Genomic DNA, 23,916 nt, shown 5'->3' with positions numbered 1-23,916 from the left:
AGTCATCCCCTCCTGAGTGAGGCTTCCCGCGCCTCCGAGGAAGCGTCAGGGGAGCTTCCAAACGGGCCTGAAGGGGGAGAGGAAGTGACGTGAGAGAAGGCCCGGCATTGGTCATCATGGCAGCAGAAAATGGCTGTTAGGCCCTTCCCCGGCCGCAAGCGAGGCTCCTGGCCCCCCGAGCGGCCCCTTCCGGCCGGGGCAGGGTCCTTCGGGGACAGAGGCGCCGGCCAGAGCGCGCAGCCCCTCCCTCCCGAGGGGGGCCGGGCAGGGAGCTCAGGGAGCCCGGTCACGAGGCCGGTGCCCGCGGGACACCCCCGGGAGGGTGGTCTCTCACCTAACCCCCCCCCCCCCCACCTCAGCGCAGCGGGACCCCCGGGGCAAAGGCTTTGCCATTTTGATGAGAAAGGGTAAAGTTACAGGTTCTTTTCTTCTTCAGAAAAGTTAGTTCTGGAAATAAACATGAATTTCACCCTGAGATTCCGTCTCAGGTCAGCAGTGGCCCCTTTAGTCTGTGGAATTACATTCAGATCCCAGAGCACGGGGAGGAGCGTCCGTGAAACTTCCCCAAGCTCTGGAAGCTTGGCTTTGAGAGGCGCTTGTCCGTCCTTACGGAGTCCCGATAATAGGTCCGGGGGGAGTCGGAGGTACTTTCAGTGCGCATCCCAAGCTCCTTGGAAGTTCCATGACCGGTAGAGCTTTTCATATTTTAAAAACATTGTAACTTGATTAAAGAAAAAAGATTTTCAAAATCTGTCCATGTCAAATGTTTTTGTTTTGCCTTTTTCCAGTTTAAAATATGTGTTTTTGGAAGGAAAACTTTAAAATATCTTCGTAGTGTTCATCTTTATAATATTTATTACATTTTAAAATATTTAGTCTTTTATATGTAAAATGAATCAACTATTAGGATTTTAGATTGTGCGCAAATAGGTTATCGCCAGACTATTAAGTTAACGTCTATTTCTTTGTACTACTGCAGTACTTAGCTTCACAGAGGCAACACGTTCTTTGCTTAGAGTTCTTTTATCCAGAGAAACTCACTAGATAATTTGTTACTTTCATTTCCTTTTCCTAAATACTGTTACGGAATCTAAAATGTTATTATTCTTGAAGCAAGTTTGATTTGAAGAAAAATGTTTCTAAATTATCGGAAGGATTGTTTAAAATTATTTCAAGACCCTTCCGTGTTTTTAGCATTTAAAATGTATTTGCAAATTTTAAAAATTGACATTCTGGGTCCCGGATGAACATTAGATTTTATAAGTTTCTTGTTTTCCTTTTCGTCAAATTTCATTCCGCAGAGACTGAGTCGGTTCCCCTTTTGTGTGTGCACCAAGAGCACAAAGCTCAAAGATTTTTTCAGCCTCCGCCCTCCTGGCTGATTCTTGAAACTTTAGTGCTCTCTTAGATGACATTTCCCCGAGTGATAAAGTTTTTTAGTAGGAAAGGCAGAAGCCCCTTCCTGGGCCCTTTGCCAAGTGGTTTACACTTGTGGAGGTTGTCGGGCAGCGTCCTGCTTTGTCCTTCTGTGCTTCCTGTTTATCGCAAACCTTCAAGACAATGACTCGGTCTCTTTCTCTAGGAGACCTTGATGGAGCTCATTCGTTTCAGGACTGTTATAAATGAATGCAGAAAGTATCTGGTAAGCTTTTCATAGTAAAATATAACTTCTAAGAAGGGAAATTGTGACCTTCTTTGTATAACATTAATTGAAATGTGTTTAAGAACTAAATTTCCAGCATATTTTAGTAAAAGAACAAAAAAAGGATGCGAATTGGGCCAATGGCCTCCAGACGATACGATTTACTGCCATGTAGATGATCCGAGTCCAAAACTCTTCCCCAGAACTGTGAAGAACCTCCAAGTCTGGGAGATATTGTCTCTCTCCTGTCACTGGGAGATCCTTAGGGTGAGTTCAAACTTTGGTTATTGCTTAAGTAGTTGAACACAGTGGATTCTAAATGATGGATTTTTTTTGGATGTGGCAATTTGGTTTTTTGTGACCCATTTGGATTATAAAATCTTATAAATTAGGGAATATGCCTTATGTACAACCTTTCAGAGGTAGACTTAAGATTCTTATTTATTTAATACAATTATTATTTAGTAATAATTCAGTAATTATTATTTATTTAACACAACTAACAAACAAACTTCAGTGCATCCTCTGTGCTGGACTCAATCTGCTCAGTAACTTCTCTAGTTGGGGAGAACAATGCTAGTCAGGTTCTAGTCTTTCATGGCGGGTGAAAAACAGACTCTAGAACTTGGGTGTGGGTTGGGCATTTGGCTTTATTAACATTCATAGAGAATATTATTGGCACACTAAGCTTTTCAAGAGGAGCATTTGTGTGTGAGCTTAACTATTGTTGCAATTCATCTAATCAATATGCAGATGGCACTTAATAAAAACGAGAAAAGTATAATAACTATTTTTGTAATTAAAAGTTGTAACCGTTGCTCTTGTAACCATGTGTGTCAAACTAAAATCTGTAATAAATTTGTTAACTGAGCATGAAAAATAAAATTTCTTCCTGTCAGACTGTGTTCGAATATGCCTTTTGAGTTCACTAGAACCAGATAACCTACGGCTGTGTGGATCTCCCAGCCTTAAAATTCTTAGCCAGGACTTTATATGAAAACATTTTTATGTGGTTCCTCAATCACTAAAGTGAATTATAAATAATACCAATAACAATAATAATATTCAAAGATATCTGGATTCTGCTGGGGAAGACTACAGATTTTTACTTAAAATATATTTTATATGTCTTTGGCAGCCTAGAATTAGTCATCACTATTGGATATAGAAATGATCAAAATTCTATGGTATCAGGCAATCTGTGTTGATAAACAACCTGCTTAAAGTTCATTAATAATTTACTGTGCTGTGTGTTTTTAATCTTCCGTTACCAATTTTAATTGTTTGAAAATCGCTTCTGTCAATCAAATAGCTCTATATACTTATTAGATTATTACTGATTAGAGTGATTATGAAATAAAACTTTGGATGTACCAAAAGGAAAAAGAGAATCCATAAATTTTAGTTGTTCTGTACCCAGTTAAGAATTCTCTCTCATGTTATGTGTGTCCTTACAAAGCTGATATCAGAGGCCACGTGTGTGATGTGATTGTCCTGCTTCATCTTGATTAGAAATACTGCTTCCCAACATGTTACCTTCTCCATCCACCTTCTCTGGTGGGATTCTAGTTCAAGGGTTCCTTTGATCTCCCGGTGTCCCAGGGCCAGTCCCTGGATCCAAGCAGAGAATCCACATGTTCCGAGTTCTCTGTATCCCTTTCATTGCCATCATGCATCTACATTTTGTATTCAGACTGTTTTTCTATATTTTCCAGTATTCCATTAAGAGAATTTATGTCATCTCCAAATCCTGTTACACTTAAGAGGAGGTGAAATTAGCTTCTCTGGCAGCTCTTGTTATGGTGGTTGATCCAGAAAATGAAGTCAAATCAGTTCCTGGAGTCCTGGAGAGGAAGGAGGAGCACTAACAAGGGGATCACCTTCCCCAGCCCTAACCCATAGTCCCCCAAATAGCTGGAAAGAACTAGCAGCTCAGGAGGCGTGAGCAAGAAGAGAAAGGAGGGAGAAGTCAACAGGGCTGAGTTAGGGCCAAGAAGGGAGAGATCAAAGGGGGCTGTGGACGAAAAGAGCTCCCCAAAATCAGGGGCTCCGAGCCACAATGCCCCAGAGGCATTTGTCTCAGGTCTTCCTTGTTGGACTTCAAGCTCCTAGAAATCAGGGGTGGTCTAGTAGCTGCCTTTGTACCCCAACACCTAGCCCTACCTCATGTGTATAACATCCTGGAGAACTACCCACCACAGTGGACTTGCCCCAGATGATCCCGCTGGGTCTTCTCTGGCTCTAAGCCAGGCTCCCCACAATGCCCTGAGTCAGGGCCTTCCCTTGTAAGGGGATGACAGAATTCGGAGAGCTGAAGGGGAAATAGGGGAGAGAAGGTAAAGCATCAGAATAAGGGGCACCATCGAGCATTTCTGTAAGAGGCACGTTGGTTCCCGGCATGGGAACTGGGAGGAAGGGAAAGGAGAAGAGGGGAGGGGGAGGGAGGATGGCTGCACCAGTCTTAGAAAGTCTAATCAACCAGAAATCTGTCATGACTTAGAGCTGTCAACTCCAAAGCCCTCAGTGGTTATTTAGTCCAATTCATAACAGAAAAAGTCTCCTCCAGCCCATTCCCCTTCTGGTGAGCTGTGGTGGCAAGGGCTCCCCTGTGTCATGCTGACATGCCCGTCATTTGTGCCCATCACACCTCCAGATCTCTGGGCAAAGCAGAGGGGGTCCCCTGTATCTTGCACCTATCTACACATCTTGTACACCTTCAGATTCTTGTGTCTATCTACTTTTGCTCCTGTGAATGACCCCATTTCTTTCGGTCAGCCTTCATTTGGAATGACTCCCCAGCCTTCTTCCACCGTTATCACCTTCCCCGCACATTTTCCATCTTAGGACTCTCCCACTGAGAACTGGTCTGTCCAAGGAAGAGTCCGTTGGAACTACCACTTACCCCAAGCCCTGCTTTTCCTAATAAAGTCTTTTGGGGACTGGAAGAGACTAAATCTGCCTTTAGTTTCATCTTACACTCAGTCTAGTATTCTAAGATAAGTTGGACCCTGACTGCCATCAACCACGTTTGCTCTCCTCCCTAACGGTAGCAGCCCCTCAGCTTTTCATCATCTTTAAATCTGATAAACCCATTTCCTCTGCCCTTGCCCGCTTCACCGATAAAAATCCCAAAGAGCCCCTCGCAGAGGGCAGAGCACGGGGCACTTCATGGGACGTCTCTCCTAATACAACATCCATCCTCTCGTGACTGTTCCAAGACTCACCATTCCAACAGTTCTCGATTTATTAGCCAATATATCTTTTTTCTCATTTTTTTCTTTACTGGTATTTTATTTTTAATTTTTATTTTTATCTTTTTATTTTTTTAAATACATGCAAAGATAGTTTTCAACATTTACTTTTGCAAAACCTTGTTTTCCAAATTTTTCTCCTTCTCTCCCTCCCTCCCTCCTCCCCAAATCAGCAAGTGATCTGAGAGAGGTTAAACATGTGCAATTCTTATAAATATGTTTCCATATTTGTCATGCTGAGCAAGAAAAATCAGGTCAAAGGGGGGAAAAACATGAGAAAGAAATAAAAACCAAGCAAACCACCAAAGAGGAATTATTTAGTCAACGTCCCTTTTAAGGATCTGTGAATTCATGCCCCCTCTGCTGTTTGCACTTCCCCTTGCAACTGTTCAGTAACACGTTGTGCCCCAAATAAATCATCTGTCTGATGACCAGCCTTCTGGCCTAGAGCTGGAGCTGTCCAGAACCCGGGACCCTTCTCCAACTCCTCCTGCTGAGGAAAGTCCCCGCTGCGGCCGCTTCAATCCTTCAGGTCCTAATCTCAAAATGAACGCTTTCCCAACACTGTTTCATTGGGTAATCCCTGCTCAGCGGTCCCAGCAGCTCGTTATCACTGACTTTGTGAAAGGAAAATTGCATCCATGTGTCTATGTTAACAGTACCCGTATTTCCCAATGTTCATAACCTCTTGGTGTGTCAAAATCACACCCCAGGGCTCATTCTTCTTCCCCAAGGAGCCATGAGCAGAACTTGTTCTAGCTGTTAGACTGCATTTTTAGCCTCTCCCCCCCCCCCAATTGAGCAAGGGTCTGGGCACATTTTCCCAACGTGTGTCCTCACAGGGTGTCTCTGACACAGTCTGGTATTTCTGGCAATAGTTCAAGCTTTTTTATTATTGTGTCTGTTCTGGTCAATTGTGACCAGTGCTCTCTGGTGTTGCTGCTGTTTGGTGATCTTTGGTGTTACTAGTGTTGTTTTGTGACTGTTTGTTACATATTGTAGTTGTTTTGTGATCTTTGATGTTACTCTTAGAGTTGTTTTGGGTGCCACAAAGCACACCCGTATAAGCTTAAAGCTGTGTATGCTCTGACTGCTCCACCTACTGGTGGTTCTCTCATCTCTGTCTCTCTCTCTGTCTCTCTCTCTCTGTCTCTCTGTCACTGTCTCTCTCTCTCTCTCTCTGTCTCTGTCTCTCTCTCTCTCTCTCTGTCTCTCTGTCACTGTCTCTGTCTCTCTCTCTGTCTCTGTCTCTCTGTCTCTCTCAGTATTAAATGGGTATTAAAAAGTGTCTGCTTCTCATAATGGTCACCAGGATCAAAGGAGTAATATTTGTAACACCCGTAGCACAGTGACAGGCGTGTAGTAGGTGCTAGATAGCAGATTTCCTTTGAGTGATTCTTTAGGGTCCATTAGGAATTGCATGACTTCATTCTGCAGCAAAAGCCATTCTTGGGGGAATTCTCTCTGTTCTCCATGTGCTTTCCTTGAGTCCCTCTTTTGTCATTTTCTAGGTCATTCACCTTTTTCTAGGTCATTGTTTGAGGACCCTGTCTGGGCTTGGGGCCTCAAGTCATTAATGGGTGTTTAAGATGCAACTATCAGGTGCAACATCTGACCAGATGTCAACATCATGCTGGAGAAAACTGACTTTAGAAAGGACATTTTCTTAGAAAACCCACCTCTCCTAATCTCTGAAGTTCACTCCATACTTGTTTGAAGCGTTTCTTTTGGCTGTCAGCCTTAGACACTCTTACCTTGTGTGTGTATGTATGCATCTGTCTGCCTGCCTGCCTCTGTCTCCCTGTATATGTCTCTGTCTTTTTTTCCGCTTCTATTTTTATTCCTTCTTTCCCACCCTTATTATAAAGTGAGGCTATATTTCAAGGAAAATTCAGTGTACAGAGGAATAAATCTGTCAAAGGAGCTAGCTTCTACTTATAATTTATATAAAGCAGATTCGGAAGTACTTTGTGCAAGGTTAAACAAGTACTTCTCCTAAAAGCTTTTCTTATTTGGGGATGTTTTCAGAAATAGTAAGAGCAAATTAGAATAATCTTTCACCAAGGGGAAATTCTATTTACAAAAAAAAAAGCAATATTTTCATGTACAGAATATCAAAGACAAGAGTTCTTAAAATTACCATTCAGAAAATTAATCTTTGATTTTCATCTTATGTTGGACTAAAATGATCTCAGAGGTCCCCGTTAGCTCTAAATCCGATGGTTCAGGACTGTCAGGCTTTCTCAATTTTTAAGAGGCACAAGTCTCCCCGTAGAGCTAATATTAGGCTTGGTTCTGCAGCCTCCCATGAGTTAGATCTGATAGGAAAGAAACTGAGCGTCCAAAAAAGACAAAGTCATCAGAAGGAAGCGCTGCAGACAGAGAACAGAGGCAGCCTCGCTTAAACTCAGAGCGGGCATATCCAGGGCAGTCTAATTCTGAAACACAAAATGTCAAATGGAATCTCAAATGATCGATTTACAACTAGAATCAAAATAATGAGAGCCAGAGCCCAGCAGAAGGCCGGGACAGGGACAAACAACGACCAGGGAGATGGGGAAAGGAAGAGACCAGGAGAGGGAAGGAGACACAGAAAAGGAAAGACAGAGGAGAGGGAGAGTTCGGAGCCTTTCCCAGAGCCCTGGCCAGCCTGGGTCCATCGGAGCTCAACGTGTCCCAGTCCTGTGCTCTCTGCAGCCGCTTGTGGCCAGTGTAGTTTCTTTTTAAGGGACTCACCTTGTAACTTCTCTTCCCTCAATGTAGTTCGGTCACAAAAAGGGGGAAGAGGTTGTGCTTGAATAGTCATGGCAAAGGGCACCTTCCCCAGGTTTTTCATTTCAACCATAAAAACCTCCCCATGATCAGGAGCCTTGCAGGCAGTCACCTCACCCTTTCCTGGGGCTCCCTGGGGCATTTACAGCTGAACCTCCCCCGTCCCGGCCCGAGGCAGGGTCAGCAGCAAGGGGACATTTCATTCCCATTGGGACACCAGAGGGGACAGGACGAGTCCATCAGTAACCGTGCGCTGGTAAATCACATCCATCGGGAAACCCATCAGCCTGGCGGGCGCTCCCCTCTCCCAGTTTGGATCGGATCTGGCAGATTGGGCGGCTGCTCACTGGGTAAAAGACATTCTTGTTCAGTTTGGGCAAGATCAGGTGATGCGACTGGAAAGGAGGGAAGAATCCATAATCCTGCACAAAGTGGCTCCCGGACCCTCGAGCTCCTCATCTGTAGGGGATGGTCCTTCCCACTCCCAAACACTGGGAAGACAGAGGAATGGGGACAGATGTGGAGGTCCAGGTGAAGGGAGGAAGCCGTCAGCTTCTAGCAGAAGAGCTGCTGATATTCTAGCAGGCACGAGTAAAATCCGGGTCAGACAAGCATCCCTAGCCCCACTCTTCTCGTCCTTTTCCTCACCCTTGGCTCTCGCCTTCAAACCCCACTGTGTGGAGCGGCCCTCCCTGCTGCTGGGGCCTCCCTCTCCGCTAGACTTGGCCCTATCCTGACTGTATCCGGTAGCAACCTGGTCATTCACTCGTCGTTTCCCCCCCTGAAACAGTAGGGACGGGTTGTGCTTGTCTTTGCATCCTCAGTGCTCCGCGTAGAGCTGCCACTGGGCAGTAAGTGTTACACGACGGCTCGCTGGCTGATTGATTGATTGAGATCAGGAAAAAGATGGGAATAGATGTCAAGGGGATGAAGCGGATGGACTGGAGACATTTAAGAAAGAAGAGATTTCAGATTCTGCTAACACTTAATGTAAAGGAGTAAAGGACAAGGAATGAGATCAAAGTAGCTCCACTTTTTGCTTGCAGACAGGAGAAAATGACATGGAAGGCTAGAGGAAAGGTAAGAAGCCATGTTTGTTTAGACCAAGGCCATAATGATAACATATGGTAACAAGGTTGTCAAGCGGGGTCAGGAGGCAACCACACAGACCAGGGGGTCCTGAGTCAGCTTGGGATAATTGCACCGAGGGCTGGAGTTCATGGGATTTGTCTACGATGACTACCCCGATTTGTCAGAGCTGCTCTAAGGGGGTGCCCTCAGAACCTAGAAATAGGGTCTGGATCTGAAAGGGGCCCTCCTTTTATGAAGGAGAACATGGGACCTTATGAGGAAAAAGGACTTGCTAAGGGTCACTCGGGGAACATAAAACAGAACCAGTCTCATGGGGTTCACTCTATGACTTCCCTTGGTCCCAAAGAGAAGGTCGGCAACTTGGCCGTGATGATTCTGAACTTTAAATTCACCCTCAGTAAAAATAGACGGATCAATAAAATACAGCAGAAAAATGTCTTGGTAGCTCGGTGATTGCAGCTGCTGAGCTCCCATAAACTTCGTCCCTTTCCATCATCAGCCCTGCTTTGGGGGACCAGATTCTGCCAAGGCAGAGCAGGGTGCGGTGCCATCTGCTGGTTCTGTGACCTTGAAAGTCGCCGCTCAGAATCCACATCGGGGCACACAGGTGTAAAATGAAGTTTGCCTCCTCCTGCCTGCCTCTTGCACCAAGATGAAGGGTTCATTAATTCATTGCATGGTGCTATTAATTCAGTCCCCTAAAGCTCGTTCCACAAAGTCCTTCTGAGAGACGCGGGCACGCACCACATCTGGTTACACAAGTAATAGCGCACTTGAGTGGGGGCCAATAAGAGCTTTCTGTGGGAAATATTCAGATTTGGGAGTGGGAAGGACGCTTCCAACCCTTTGGAGAGCTGACCTCTGGATATGTGGCCAAGGGCCAAGATGCAGGGTCATTTCCCCAAGCCGTGGGATTTTCTCCCAGTAACATGAAAAGCCTATTATCCGATAATGAGGAACAAGTTAATGACATTAGCCATGACTGATTACCTGTCCAGTTTGGCTGAATAGGGGCGACTTTGAGGAATGAATGTTAATGCCCTGATTACACCCTTGGGAGCACAGAAACCGGCCCCTCCACATCCCGTCCCTGCTTTCAATCCCGGAGTCCTTGACTACTAAACAGGACAGGGAGGAGATGACAACACATTTCCCTCTGTAATGAGCCACAGGATAAGCAGGAAGACTCGGTTTCGTATTTCCATCGACTTCACAGAGTAATTCTATTCTTAATTTTCAGACTTGATGCCTAATTTTAAACTGTCTTTAAACAAAGGGGTAGCTTTGATCACATTAAATTAAAAAAGTTTCACACAAATAAAACCAATGCAGCCAAGATTAGGAGGAAATCGAAAAACTGAAAAAATAAAAAAACTTTTAATTTCTCAGGTAAATGACTCAAAAATGAGTCAAATTTATGAGAATACGAGACATCCTCTCAATTGATAAATGGTAAAAGGACATGAATGGAGAATTTTTAGACAAAATCAAAACTTTATATAATGTCAGATCAAGATGCTCTAATTCATTATTTGAGAAATTAAAAGTAAAACAACTATGAGATACTATCTCACACCTAACGGATTTGCTAAAAATGTTAGGAAAGAGAAGAAATGAGAAATGTCAGAGGGGGCGGGGAAAATTTGAGTGTATTAACTCTTCGTGGAACTGTGAAGAGATCCCACCATTCTGAAGAACAATCTGTTAGCATCCTTATCCCAGCCCTAAGGAGCCTGCTTCCGAGATAGCCTTGTGATTAAAGGGCAGCAGACAATATTTGTTTCTTAGGGTAGAGATGTGCCCCCCAGGCTGCCAAGAGATAGAAATGGGATGGGGCCTTGGGGTCTGTCACCACCTGCAGAGTCACCATAGCCAATGGCCTTTGGACTCACACTTCTCAGGGTTCTCTTCCTCTGCTGTGAGCCTGAAAGAGGCCAGAGCCCTCTGGGGCAACCAGAGGACACAGTGTGGCACAAAAGCGGGGGCTTGGAGCCAGACACAACTCCTGCTTGCCTCAGTTTCCTCAACTATAAAATGGGGATAATCATAGCACTGTCCTCCAAGGGTGTTTTGAGGATCAAATAAGATAATTGTAAAGTGCTTATCACAAAGTGCCTGGCACACAGTAGGTGCTATCCTCATAAATGCTAATTTATTTAAATAAAAATGGCTGGGCTACATTAGACTAAATTCTAGCTGTGCTTGTGAAGTGATGTTTAAAAAATCCAGCTGTTGGCCCCCAAACATTGGTCTCATTCAATCTCATCTCATGAAGCCTGTCCCCACCCACACATTTTCCAGGTCACCTTCTCTAGTTCTCAGTCTCAGTGCCTGGGGGTGGAAGGTGCAAATGTCCTTTGTGAAAGTGCCCCGGGGGAGCTTGGGGCATGCTAATGTCTTAGGGTATTTTCCAAATCCCTTCCTAGACCCCTCCCTGCCCACGTCCTTTGGTTCCGGGACTGGACTGGATCAGTCGCCTTTCTTGCTGTCTCCCTGGTGCACAGAGTCCCCCAAAGACAAAGAAGGGTTCCCAAGACAAGCTCCAGGATTGGAATGGAGGCTTTGGGGCATGAGGAGCCCAGAGCTCTTCCCTAACTCCCACCCAAAGCATCGGGATCTCAGCCCTTGGGAACAATGGCCGGGACAGGTGGACTGCGACTCTTTTTCAGACCTCCCTTTCCAGGGAGTCTTTCTGGACCCCCTTTTCCTTGTGACTTAGGTTTTGTTTGTAAAAGAGATGGAGTGCTCTAGGTACATTTCTAATGAGCTTTCTTCCCCAAGGGTTCACTAGCTGGAAAAAGCCTAAGGGTAGGTGCCATCTGAGGACAATCATTCACATTTTCTGAGAGTAAAAAGTTGATAAAAGCCTGATTCTCCAGATGCCCACTCCTAACCCAATAACTGTTTTTAAACAAAGAATTTGCTGGGCCCTGGAGAGGGCACTATATTCTGGAAAAGGGTACGGTTGATGGTCTATTGCCCTCACATAGGAAAGGCCAAAGCCTGAGCTTGGCAGGTGGAGTCCCTTGTGACTTGCTCATATTTCTGATCTTAAATGATCAGCATGTGGGTGATCCGAGTTAAAGTCTTTCTAAAATCCTGGCTTGAGAAACTGATGCATGTTAGTGGAGTTGTGAACTGATCCCACCATTCTGGAGAGCAATCTGGAACTATACCCAGACTAACTAACTATCCGGACAATAGCACTAGTAGGTCTTATTCCAAAGGAATCATAAAAGAGGAGAAAGGGCCTACATGTGCAAAAATACTTATAGCAGCCCTTTTTGTGGTGGCAAAATATTGGATATGGAGGGGATGCCTATCAACTGGCTGAACAAGCTGTAGGATATGAATGCAGCGCAATACTATTGTGCAATAAGAAGATTTCAGAATAACCAGGAAAGATTTGTAGGAACTGATGCAAAGTGAAATTAGCAGGACCAGGAAAACACTGTACACGGTATCGGCAAAACTGTGTGATGATCGGCTGACTCAGCTCTTCTCAGCAACATAATGATCCAAGACAAGTACAAAGACTCACAAAGGAAAATGCTATCCACATCCAGATTAAGAACTGATGGACTCTCTTTTTATATATAGATTGTTATTTACAAAACATATACATGAGTAGTTTTTCAACATTGACCTTCTGTTGAAAACTTTTCCCTTCCTTCCCCCCACCCCCTCCCCTACATGGCAGGTAGCCCCATACATGTTAAAGTATTTGTTAAATACAATATATGGATACATATTTATATAGTTATCTTGCTGCACAAGAAAAATCGGATCTAGAAAGAAGGTAAAAAAAAAACTGAGAGGGAAAACAAAAATGCAAGCAAACAGAAAGAATGGAAATGCTGTCGTGGTCCATATTCATTTCCCATAGTTCTCTCTCTGAGTGCAGGTGGCTCTCTTCATCACTGAACAATTGGAACTGGTTTGAATCATCTCGTTGTTGAGGAGAGCCATGTCCTTCAGAAATGATCATTGTATAGTCTTGTTGTTGCCGTGTATGATGATCTCCTCATTTCCCTCAGCATCAGTTCCTGTCAGTCTCTCCAAGCCTCTCTGTATTCATCCTGCTGGTCATTTCTTACTGAACAATAATATTCCATAACATTCATGTACCACAATTTGTTCAGCCATTCTCCAACTGATGGGCATCCATTCGAACTGATGGACTCTTAATGTAGATTGAAGCATATTTTTCCACTTCATTCTTTTTTGTATTTTTTTCTTTTGATCTGTTATTTCTTTCACAAGTGTAATTTATATGGAAGTAAGTTTTACATGATAGAATGTGTATAAACTAGATCAAATGCTGTACATCTTCAGAAGAGGAGAGGGAGGGAGGAAGAAAAATTTGGAATTCAAAATCTTGTAAAAATGAATGCTAAGAATTGTCATATATCTGGGGGGGGGGAATAAAATACTATTATAACCACGGTAACTGGAGGCATGATAGCAGACCAGCCTCGGCTTAGGGGGAAACACTGGGGTGAATCTCAGAGCTGTCTCCCAGAAAGCCCAGTCTCTCTCATTTCTTTTCAGTTAAGATTAGATCTTGCAGATGCTTCTGACCTTTCTTGACTCAGAATTGCTCTGTAGGCTGATGAGAGATTTAAATTTGGACTCACAGGTCCTAGATGTGAATCGTGACTCTGGTGCCTGTGACTCATCTGTAAAATGGTAGGAAGCCTCCAAGGCCCCCTGCAACCCAGAGCCACAGCGCCAGAGGAATGACACGGAATGACATGTCACAAGGAGGTGCTGCTATCATCCCCATTTTACAAATGAAAAAACTGAGGCATAGAATAAGAGACTTGATCACCCGAGAGGCACACAGCTAGTCAGCGAAGCCACATTTGAACTTGGGCCTCCCCAACTCCAGCACACTGGTTAAAAGGGAGGAAATTCAGAATACAAAATTGGATTAAACCTCAAAGCTTGATTTTGGAAATCCATGGTTTTTAAAATGACATGACACTCTTGGGAGATTGATGATGTTACCATGAACAGCATTAAAACAGATGAAAACATCAGATAAACTGTGCTCACTGCGAAAGCACCCGATTTACAGTCTCAGAGGAAAAGCTCTGAAGTCATCCCAGCTCCCATCCAAGGGGCGAGGAGCCCTTTTATGTCCAGAGTCAGCTTGGGTTCCCATGACATGCTGCTGTGGGCCAGCAGGGAGCTTTCTCCATCGGGCCTAAATTTGGGAACTCGGTTCTGGGTGTTGGAGACAGAGCTTCCCTGATGATGTCCAGCCCCCCAAGAGTCCTCTGGCTCGTATACAACTTATACTCAACATTCTGAGTTTCAAGGGGGTAGAAACAGATCCCTCCGGCCACTGGGAGAGTATTATTCTGGCTTCAGAAAGATATGGAGAATCCGCCCAATGGTGAATTAGCAATTTTCAACCATGTGACCTTAATTCTTTTAAGAACCAGCCCAGAGCCCCAGAATGCCTGAAAGCAGAGAGAACAACTAACTCCAGGGAACTGGAACCCTCCCCCTCCAGGGAAGCAGCAGCCTATTCCACTTCTTGAATGGCGGAGAATCATGGGGACTCTTTCTCCAAAGATCCCACGTGCCTCATCCCTTTATTTCTCTGTTGATTGTCACTAACATCCTGTTGACATAAAAACGCTCACTCTGATGCTTTGCATTCTCAGAGTGTTTGCTGTGAGCCATCACCACTTTAAACAGTTCACAAATTTCTTTTTAACAAGGTAATTCATGTTCGATGAAGCTGAGCAACGACATCACTGAGTCAACCAGTCCTCTAATTATACTCCTTGCAGTTGTCCCCAATCCCCCGCGCACCCCCGGGTTTTTCTAAGGGTTTTTATTTTATTTTTCCCCCTTAGTTCCATAGAATCTGTGACACAAACTACCTTCTGACTTGGACTGTGGTTCCACTCAAGTGCCACCTTTCCAGCCCCCCTCGGGAGGTCGCTGTGGATCTTCAAAAAGGTTATGGAAAGTTTGCCCCAGTTGCTCGAGTCTCCCAAAATACATCCCCGGCTTTCAGCAGTTCTGACCATTTTAACTGCAAGAAGTGCCAGCTGCACACAGAGCCTGCCAGGGAGCTGGCTAGATCGCAGGCTTGGCAACAGCAAGCTTCCGAAATCAAAGCTGCAAAGACCGGGATGCAAGTCGGAGAAGGAGCCGTGACCTTAATTCACAGGAAATGTTTATTCTTAGAGGGGTTTTTGCGGTTGCTTTGGGGGCGCTTATCAAGGCTCTTGTTTTCTCCAGAATGAGGATCGGCGCTTTATTGTATGTTTATTCTTCAATTGGAATCTTCAGGAATTTAGAACCATTTAGAATTCTTGTACATTCATCAAAACCCTTCTTGGAAACCCTGTCCAGTGGTACTGGAGGCTCAGAAGAGCTGGGTTTAAATCCCAATCCAAGGGAACGAGAAGCCATTGAGAACCTACAGGGCGTCCAGTCTAACCACCGGATTGGCCTAATGGGAAAACCGAGGCCTGAGTAGAATGTGTCAGGGGGAGGTCCCGAGGCTCAAGTTTAGGGACTTTCCCTCCCCTTTAGCGCCTCCCTGGGACTCCCTGCCTCTGCTTGGGTCACTTCCCTCCTTGCTTTCCAGATGCCGAACCTGGGAGCTGCTTTGGGGCAAGATGCCAGCGGGCGATTCCCGGAGAGGCGTGGGGGCACTTTAATGGGGCATGGGGAGAGCTTTGTCTGGACACTGTCTGGGAAACTCCTGGAGTTGTCCCACTGGAACACCACTGGAGGCCAGGAAAGGCCTGGGGCGCCTGAGTGGGGTGTCTGGGTAAAGGTCTGCAGGAGCCCTTCAAGGAGGTTTTTGCCCGAAAAATGCTTGATGTAAAAAATACCGATTTCCTCCTTGGTGTCCGGGGTAGGGGCGGGCTCCCGGATAAAGGGGTTTTAGCTGTGAATCTTCCCCCTCCCCCCCTCCCTCTCCCCCAACAGGCTCCACCCCTGCTCCTGTTCTCCAAGAAGGGAGGAAGCCCGGGTGTCTCTGGGGGGCCAGTGGGGGGTAACGGGCAGCGGGAGGTCCTGGAAATCCAGGCTGGGGAGCAGGGCGTGGCTTGGGGCGCCCGCTGTTCCCCCGGCAAGATCATGACTTGTTCTTCAGTCATTTCAGTCCTGCCCAACTCTGACCCGCTGGGGGCTTTCTTGGCAGAGATGCGGGAGGCCTTCGCCATTTCCCCCTCCAGCTCATTTTACAGACGAGGAAACTGAGGCTGAGACGGCCAAATGTCTCGCCCTGGTGACTCCGGACCTGGCGCCTCACCCAGCTGCCCCGGTAGCTGGCGGATGCCCACGGGCCACGGGGCTGCCCCAATTCTGGAGCCTCCGCTTTGAAGGTCGGACAAGATCGCTCCGACCATGTAGACCACGTGGGCGGCCATTTCCGCCCTTGTCTGACCAGGTGGGACGTCCCCCGAGGGGCGCAGGGGCAACAAGCGCACTTTCGGGCCCCTGATTGTTCAGGGGGAGCCTGGCCCCCACCAGCCAGGGCAGGAGGAGGCAGGCGTCCCAGCCGGGCCCAAAGATGGTGCAGTGGGCAGTGCATGGGGGAGGCCCCCAGTTCTGCCCCGTGCTGCTTTGGGACCCTGGGCTTGGGTTTCCTCCATTTCCAAATGAGAGCTCCTGGGGGCGGTAAATCCTGGGGGTCGGCGAGGTAGCCTTAAGGCGGAGCCTCCGCTCCCGGGCCACCTCCCGGGCTGCCTCACAGGCGCGTAGCCGGGCCTCTCTTCTCGCAAAGGGCCCCGGCGTAGCCGGGCTGGCAGGCGCAGGCGTTGGGGAGGACGCATCGGCCCCCGTGCAGACACGCGGGATCACAAAGGGCTGCAAAACAGGGCTCTTGCGTCATCCCTGTGGGAGGGGGGCGCCCAGCGAGGCTTCCTGCTCTTCCCACCGGGGACCTCGGACACCGAGCAGAAACATCGGGCCGCCCCAGCCCGGGGGCCCCAATAGAGAATCCCTCCTCACCCCCTTTGGGAGTCAAGGTTCCTAGCTCTAGGTCTGGAAGCCACATCTGAGGGCAGATGGGAAACTGAGGCAAGTGCTGGGTCTGAACCCAGGCTCCTCCCCCAACCTAGAATCCAGCACCCCTTCCACTGCTCCACCCGCATGGCTGAATAAGCTGCCATTCCCCCCTGGGGTCTCCGCTGGGTTCCTCTCTGTAGTCCTCCCTGCGGTCCTCCCTGAGTCCTCCCTGCGGTCCTCCCTGAGTCCTCCCTGCGGTCCTCCCTGAGTCCTCCCTGCGGCACTGAGAGGGTGCTCTTAGGGGGGATGCCCTGCCAGGCTTGCTGTGTCAGTCAGCACCCGTTGTTCCCTTCCCTCTGCTCGATTTCCGGCTCTGACTTGTTTATTGAGTGACTTAGAATTTAGTCAGGCCGGTCTCTGGACAGCAGCCCCAGCTGTCTGTCCTTGGGCTCCTTTGGAGCCTCCTCATCCCCAGCACCTTCGGCACTCAGGGTCACCTCCCTGACTCAGTGACCCCCCCCCCTCCGCCCTGACTCAGTGACGCCCCCGGGGAGCCCTTGGAGCACTCGGTAGAGACTCCGGCCTGGGGATGGATCAGGGACTTCTCACAGCGGGGCCTCACCTGTCCGACATCGGACTCGGCCCCAGGGGACCCCAGCCCTCGCCTGGGCCTCGGCATTCTGAGCCCTGGCAGGCGGCCCGGCCCGAGCCCAACCTCAGGTACGAAGGTTCCCGGCCCGTGGGAGAAAGGGGAGGGGATGTTCCGAAGGAGCTCCGCATTTAGCGGCAGCCTCTGGGCCGAGCTTGGGGAGCCCAGACACAGAAAGTGCCGGCTGCGCCAGGCCGCGTACGGCAGGCGGGCGATCTCTCGGAGGGGACACCCCGGCGCGGAGCGGGGCCTGCTGGTCACTCTCAGCCCTCCGAGCCGCCGGGGGACAGCGGGGAAGGGCAGCCCAGGGCCGGCCCCCATTTTACCACCGCCCTGGAAGCTGGCTTACTGCTGGGAGAGGAAGCGAGGCTCGCTGGCAACGGGGCCGGGAAGTGAAGGCCGCAGGCGGCTTCGCTCCCCCTCGGAAGAAGCGGAAGGATTTGGTGCCCAGCCGCTAGACTAGATGGCGGGGACACTGGCCCGGGCGTCTCCGTGAGGCTCTTACCTGAGCCGCATCTCCTCCCTCGCCAGCCAGACGGGCAGGAGCAGACATTGGGCCGCACGCACCTGCCGCCGTTCACGCAGGCGGGGTCACAGATGCCTGAAGGCAAGAGCGGCTCGTGGTGGCCGGCGGTTCCGAGGGCCTGGGCCCCCTCGCCCCGGGGGCCCCTCCCCCCGGGGCCCCCCCACTCCGGGGCCCCCCCACCTCGGCTTACTTTTCTGGCATCTCTGCCCGGTGAAGCCCTCGGGGCAGGAGCACACGTTGTTTCTCACGCACTGGCCGCCGTTTTTACAGGGAGGGCTGCAGATCGCTAAAGAAGCCAATGGAAAAGGAGCAGATGGTGAGCAGGGAAGGCGTCATCAGCCGCCTTCCCGCAGCGGGCGAGGGGGTCCTGCCTCCAGCCAAGAGGGACCGGGCAGGGGCCACCGCCCACGGTCTCTGCATCGGCTTCCTCCTCCCCGCGAGGGGCCGAGGATCCCTTTGGTCTCCCAGGCGCCTGGATCCTACGAGGCGCCAACGAGAGCTTGATGCAAAGGGCCCGGAGCCTGGAAACGCGGGCTGGTAACTAGCGTCCTACACCCAGCGGGGCAAAGGCGGCGCCCACCGAGAGCAGCCCCTCCAGCATCCGCACAGATCCCCTATCACTCCTTCAGAGAGCAGGGTGCAGGGAGGAACGAGAGGGTTCTTTCCACGCAGCTGATTTTGACTCATTTCTCCAATAAAATAAAGTCATTGGAATTCTAATCCTGGTCTGGGTCAGATTCCGAGCCAAACCAGAAACGGAAACAGAGGAACCGCTGCAAGTCCCACCTCATGCTGGGAAATTCACTCTGCATTTCCATTCCAATTCAGCACAATCTGCATGGATATCTTGAGACCAAGAATCCAGTTTTTAATTAAATTTCATCAGTCACTTAAGAGCTCCCTTTTCAGTGTTCGGCTCTCCTACCATGAAAGTGGGGATTTTCAGTATGGCGGAGGGCGGCAGAAACCGGTTAAGTGAAAAAATTGCTAGCATAAGCCCCATTCCAAATTCATTCCAGCGCAGCAGGGCATGGGAGCTGCCGAGAGAATCCCAGAATCTCAGCGTGGCGAGGGGCCGCTTAGGAACCAGGAAAATTAAATCAGTCACGTTTTCCCTGAAAATTAAATTCGTCCCGGCCTCCCTCAGCTGCGTCAAAGGCCCTCCCACCTATCTAGGTGAGGTCCTCTTCACGTTTGCCAGATTTCTTGTGTTTGAACCCAACACTTTAAAAAAAGAAAAAAAAATTAGGAATTCGGGTTACCGTTCTGACACCTGGAACCAAAGAATCCAGTGGGGCAGAGGCAGCTGTTTGGCTTGTGGCAGACTCCGCCATTGAGGCAGACCGGCTCACACAAAGCTGGGAACAGAGAAGGAGACGGTCAGCGCTCCATCCCGGAAAAAAAAAATAAAATAAAAAGACAAAGAAAACTGAACGGAAGGAGCTCATAAAATAAAAAGACAAAGAAAACTGAACGGAAGGAGCTCATAGTAGGCCATGAAATACTTGATTTTCACCGCAAGTAAAGCCCATAACTGATCATTAATTTGGCTTTATTGAACATAAAAAGCCATGAATAAAATAACTAGATAATGGTGGAGGAAGTTTGCTCATTAATTTTATAGCTAACACTACACTAGGAACTTGGAGGATGGGATTGGAATTCCAAATGACCTTGTTTAATTGGAGAAAGGAGCAGAAAGCGAGAGGAGGAGCTTCAGCGGGGAGATGACCAGGGCCTAACAAAGATAACCGAAATATCCAGAGAAATGCCCCCGCGGGAGGTAATGGATGTCACGGAGCCCCAGTGGGCCTTAAAGTGAACACGAACCAATAAGATGGCAGAGCCATCGAGGAAAACATGATACCCTGAGGGGTAGAATCATGTCGTGGAAGAGCCAGGGCAGGCTTCCCTTTCATTCTGCCCTGAGCCATCTGTGAAACCTGAAATTTTAGGGGAGGGCGAGGGAAATGTAGAGAGCAAAGCGAATGTCCCAAATGTAGGAAAAGTATAGGGAAGACCTAGGAAGTCACATTGTAGGAATCTTGGGTAATCGGTTCTTTCCAGTAGACAGTCCAGGAAAGAACAGCCTTAAAGACAAGCATGTTGTGCATGAAAGAGACGGAGCGTCCCCATGTCCACTAATGAAGAGGTGGCTAGATGGCCCAGCGGGCAGGGCCCAGAATCAGGAAGACTCATCTCCCTGAGCTCAAATACGGCCTCAGACACTAACTGGGACCCTGGCCAGTCACTTCACCCTGTTTCTCATCTGCAAAATGAGCCGGAGAAGGCCGAGGACAAACACTCCAGTGTCTCTGCCAAGGAAACCCCGACGCGGCTGAATAAGAGCAGGTGGAGCGGCCCAAGGAAGAAAGCAGACAGGGCACCCCGAAGGGCGGGAAAGGCGGAAGTGACTCCCTGTGGCAAGGAAAGGGAAGTCCGCGTCCTGGGGCCCAGACGCCTTGTCTGGGGGCCTTGGTCTCAGCCTTCACAAGACTGCCAATTTGCAAATACTTCTTCCTATTCCATTTTCTAATGGGACACACACACTCACAAATACACACACACACGCACACACACACACATACACTACATGCATACACATATACACACCCAAGTGTGCACACACAAGCACACATGCACACTCACACCAATGTCTGCAGTGTACACAGGCATGACCATGCAATACACATGAGTGTACACACACACACCGTGAGTGTGCACACCCGAGCACAAACACACACCTGTACACATGCACACATACTGATGCCTGCAGTGTACACATGCATGCACATGCAATACACACTTGAGTGTGCACACATGCACACACATGCACGCACAGTCTTTTGGTCTTGCTCTCTTGTCTTGGTCCCCACAGCTGCTGTTGCTTCCTCTAAAATGGGCTCCTTTGGGTGTCGGACATTTCGGAAGGGCAAGGGAAGAAGGCAGGTAGGGGCATGAGGCTGGCCTCCGATCTGAAACCAGAGGCTCAGCCTCAGTCCTTGGTCATCCCCCTTGCCATCAGGCCCAGGATCCCAGGAAATGGGCTGGTTTGGGCTTTACCTGTGGCACAGGTGGGGCCGAACCATCCCCGCTGACACTGGCAGACATCGGGAGCGAGGCACTGCCCGCCATGTTCGCAGTGCTTGGTGCAGACCGCTGGAGGGAGAGGGTAACAGGTAGGGGAGCCGCCTGGCTCGGGGGCTTGGGTTATATCCCAGGGCTGGGTGACCTTCCTGCTTCAGGTCGGGCCGTCAGACACTCAGGGGCGCTAGACAAGGTCCAGGCCACTCATCAAGTGCTCCGGACCGTCGGCTACCTTTCTTTGTCCTCAGTGCTTAGTGCAGTTCCTGGCACACAGTAGGTGCTTAATCAATGCCAGGTGACTAACTTTGGGGGGAAATCAGGGGTCACTGAGAAAAAGCCTGTGCTTAAATTACAGCTGCCTGAACCCAACACGAGAAGGGGATGGTTCCTATTCAGACTTGCTTTTCTCCAAGGGGATCGGGGAGGGACGAGAAGACACCAAAATCTCGGTCCCTTCAAAGGATCCTCTGCCTGTGCCCCCATGATCCCTCACTTCAGACAGCAAACACTCAGCGCTCCACATTTCCTGGGAACGATGGGCTGCGGAGGTCAGGAGCGCTCTGTTACCTGTTTCACACCTTGGTCCCACGAAGCCGTAGGGACAGGAGCAGAAATTATGAGCCAAGCACGACCCCCCGTGCCGGCAGGGTGGGCTGCAGGAGGCTGCGGACGGAGAGGGCGGTTACTGGGAATCGTTAGTAACAGGGATTTCCAAGCCTTTTTGGATGCAAGGCCCACAGTGACCTTCTGGCAGACCTGTGACAGGCCCGAGGGTCATGGCTGACAAGAAAAGCAGGAGGTGGGGAGGGGAAGAGAGCAGAGGGACCTCCGCCCCGCTGTGGACCCCACCTTCACAGGTGATTCCCCCAAGGCCCACAGACCCCAGGCTTGATGCACTTGCCATGGTTCTTACAGCCGGGGCAACACAGAGCTGTGTTATAGGGAGGAGAGCATTTAAAGATGACTGTGCTCCCTCCCATTGGGTCAGGGCCCCCCACTGGGTCAGCCTCCCCCCCCACCACGCTTACCTGTGTGGCAGCTGGGGCCAGAGAAGCCGGCCTTGCACCTGCAGACGTTGGGCCGCACGCACTCCATGCCCCTGCCACAGGGGTGCCTGCAGATGGCTGAGGAGCAGAAGGGAGGGGATGTGGCCCAAAAAGTCTGGCTGGGGGGGGCCGGAGGGGAGGGCCGGCGGGAGCCTGGCTCACTTCTCTCCTGCTGAGACCCAGTTTCCCTACGGTAAGCGGGGTCACGGGCTCAGGGGCCAGGCAGGAGCCCCGGACCCGGCTGGTTAACTTAATCAGGAGGAAAGTAGAAAGGGCATCAAGTGACTGCTATCAAGGGAAAACGGTCCCTTTGGGTTTATTAGTCAGTCATTTCTGCTAAAGCAGAACGAGGCGGGATGTGGGCTCAGAGGCCCGAGTTCAAGACCAGTCATTTGCAGCTGGTTCCTGGCCCCCAGCCAGGAAGGGCTAAGGGTGGGATGGGCCCCACTTCCGGCCCCCTCTATGACCCTCCTCTGCTCCCACTGCCTCCGATGCTGAACCAGAAGAAACGACACATGCCCCCAGCCCGGAGAGCAAAGTAGCTTTTAAATGCGCTTCCTCCCTATGGGAAAGGGCCGCAATCCCCAGAGCCCGCCCCGGGGGCTGGGAGGGAGCCCCTGGGGAGACCAGGGCCCAGCCTCATGCAGAAGGGGACGCGGCTCCAGACCCGGCCACCCCCAGCCTGTCCCTGCACAGACCCCGCTCACGGAGCCCCGGCCGGGCCCTCCTACCTTCGCACCGGGCCCCATCTCCGTAGTAACCGGAGGGGCAGCGGCCACAGCGGGAGCCTCCGTCCGGGGCGGGCGCACAGGGCACCCCGGGCAAGCAGGGGGAGTGGGCGCAGGCGGGCCGCTGCTGGCGCCTCTCGGGCGATGCCGGGGACGCGGGGACTGCGCTGGGACCGGCTCCCGACTCGTGCCGGAGGCTGCGCTGGGTCCCGGAGGCCCCTGGGGCAGGGCCTGGGCCGCCATCCTCGGCCGGCCCCCGCCTCGGGCCCGGGCTGCTGCCGCCCGCAGCTGGGGTCCCGGCCGGCGGGGCCGCCTCCACAGCCACGGGGGGCGGGGGCCGGGACGTCCCGGGGGCGCGGCTGGTGGCCGCGGGGTCTTCTTCGGGGGGCGGCGGCCCGTGCGGGAGGCGGGGGAGGCCGAGCGCCCGGGGCCGCGCAGGGGGCGCGAATGCTCCGCCTGGAATGACAGGAAGCCCCCCGACACACAGGCCTCGGTGCCCGTCACTGGGCCCGGCGGAGCCCCCCGGGCGTCCCTGGCATTCAAGGAAACCCGGCTTAGCCGGAACGCGGGCAAAGTTCCTGCCGGACCCGGGCCCAGCCCAGGGCAATTGCCCAGGGTGTCCCGGGGAGCCAGCTGAGGGGCAGCGGCGGCAGCGCCTTGTCCCCCCCCCCCCCCCCCCCCCCCCCCGCGGCCTCCCCGCCTTTCCGAGAGGGGGCCGCCCCGCGGGCTTGGCGCTGAGGCTGGAGCCAGAGAGCATTCATTAGGCCCCTGCTGTGTGCCGGGAGCCGCGGAGAAGCCCTGGGGGGGAGCAACGGGCTCAGGCCTCCACAGCAGGAAAGCGCCAGAAACGTCGCCACCCGCGGCGGCGGCCTGAGAGTCCATCCTCCCGCGCCCGGCCCGGCGCCGAGCCTGCAGGCGTCGCACAGTCCCTCCGCCCGCAACCGAGCGTCCCCACCTCGCACGGCGACCCCCCTTCTCCATGCGGCAGAGCCTGGAGGGGCAGGCGCCCCCTCCCACCCTCCGAAGAGGCCGCCCGTGGGGGAGGGGAGCCGCCCGTGGGGGAGGGGAGCCGTCCGTGGGGGAGGGGGGCCGTCCGTGGGGAGGGGAGCCGCCCGTGGGGGAGGGGAGCCGTCCGTGGGG

At 50.8% G+C, this 23,916-nt stretch overlaps 1 protein-coding gene across 1 annotated transcript in view; it reads right to left on the bottom strand.

The window, feature by feature from the left end:
• Positions 1-13,163: 13,163 nt before the first annotated feature.
• Positions 13,164-23,916, bottom strand: part of VWDE (von Willebrand factor D and EGF domains) — a 36,904-nt gene continuing 26,151 nt past the window's right edge. The window contains 12 exon segments of the mRNA XM_031940284.1: positions 13,164-16,849; positions 17,363-17,607; positions 17,658-17,990; positions 18,106-18,201; positions 19,178-19,273; positions 20,979-21,074; positions 21,570-21,655; positions 21,737-21,749; positions 21,852-21,877; positions 21,879-21,933; positions 22,031-22,126; positions 22,780-23,232. Coding sequence (XP_031796144.1) covers positions 16,481-16,849; positions 17,363-17,607; positions 17,658-17,990; positions 18,106-18,201; positions 19,178-19,273; positions 20,979-21,074; positions 21,570-21,655; positions 21,737-21,749; positions 21,852-21,877; positions 21,879-21,933; positions 22,031-22,126; positions 22,780-23,232 — 1,964 coding nt within the window. The 3' untranslated portion in view covers positions 13,164-16,480.

This window comes from Sarcophilus harrisii, chromosome 5 (genome assembly GCF_902635505.1).
Source record: "Sarcophilus harrisii chromosome 5, mSarHar1.11, whole genome shotgun sequence".
NCBI lineage: Eukaryota > Metazoa > Chordata > Mammalia > Dasyuromorphia > Dasyuridae > Sarcophilus > Sarcophilus harrisii.
This window is presented reverse-complemented; position numbering and strand designations above follow the sequence as displayed.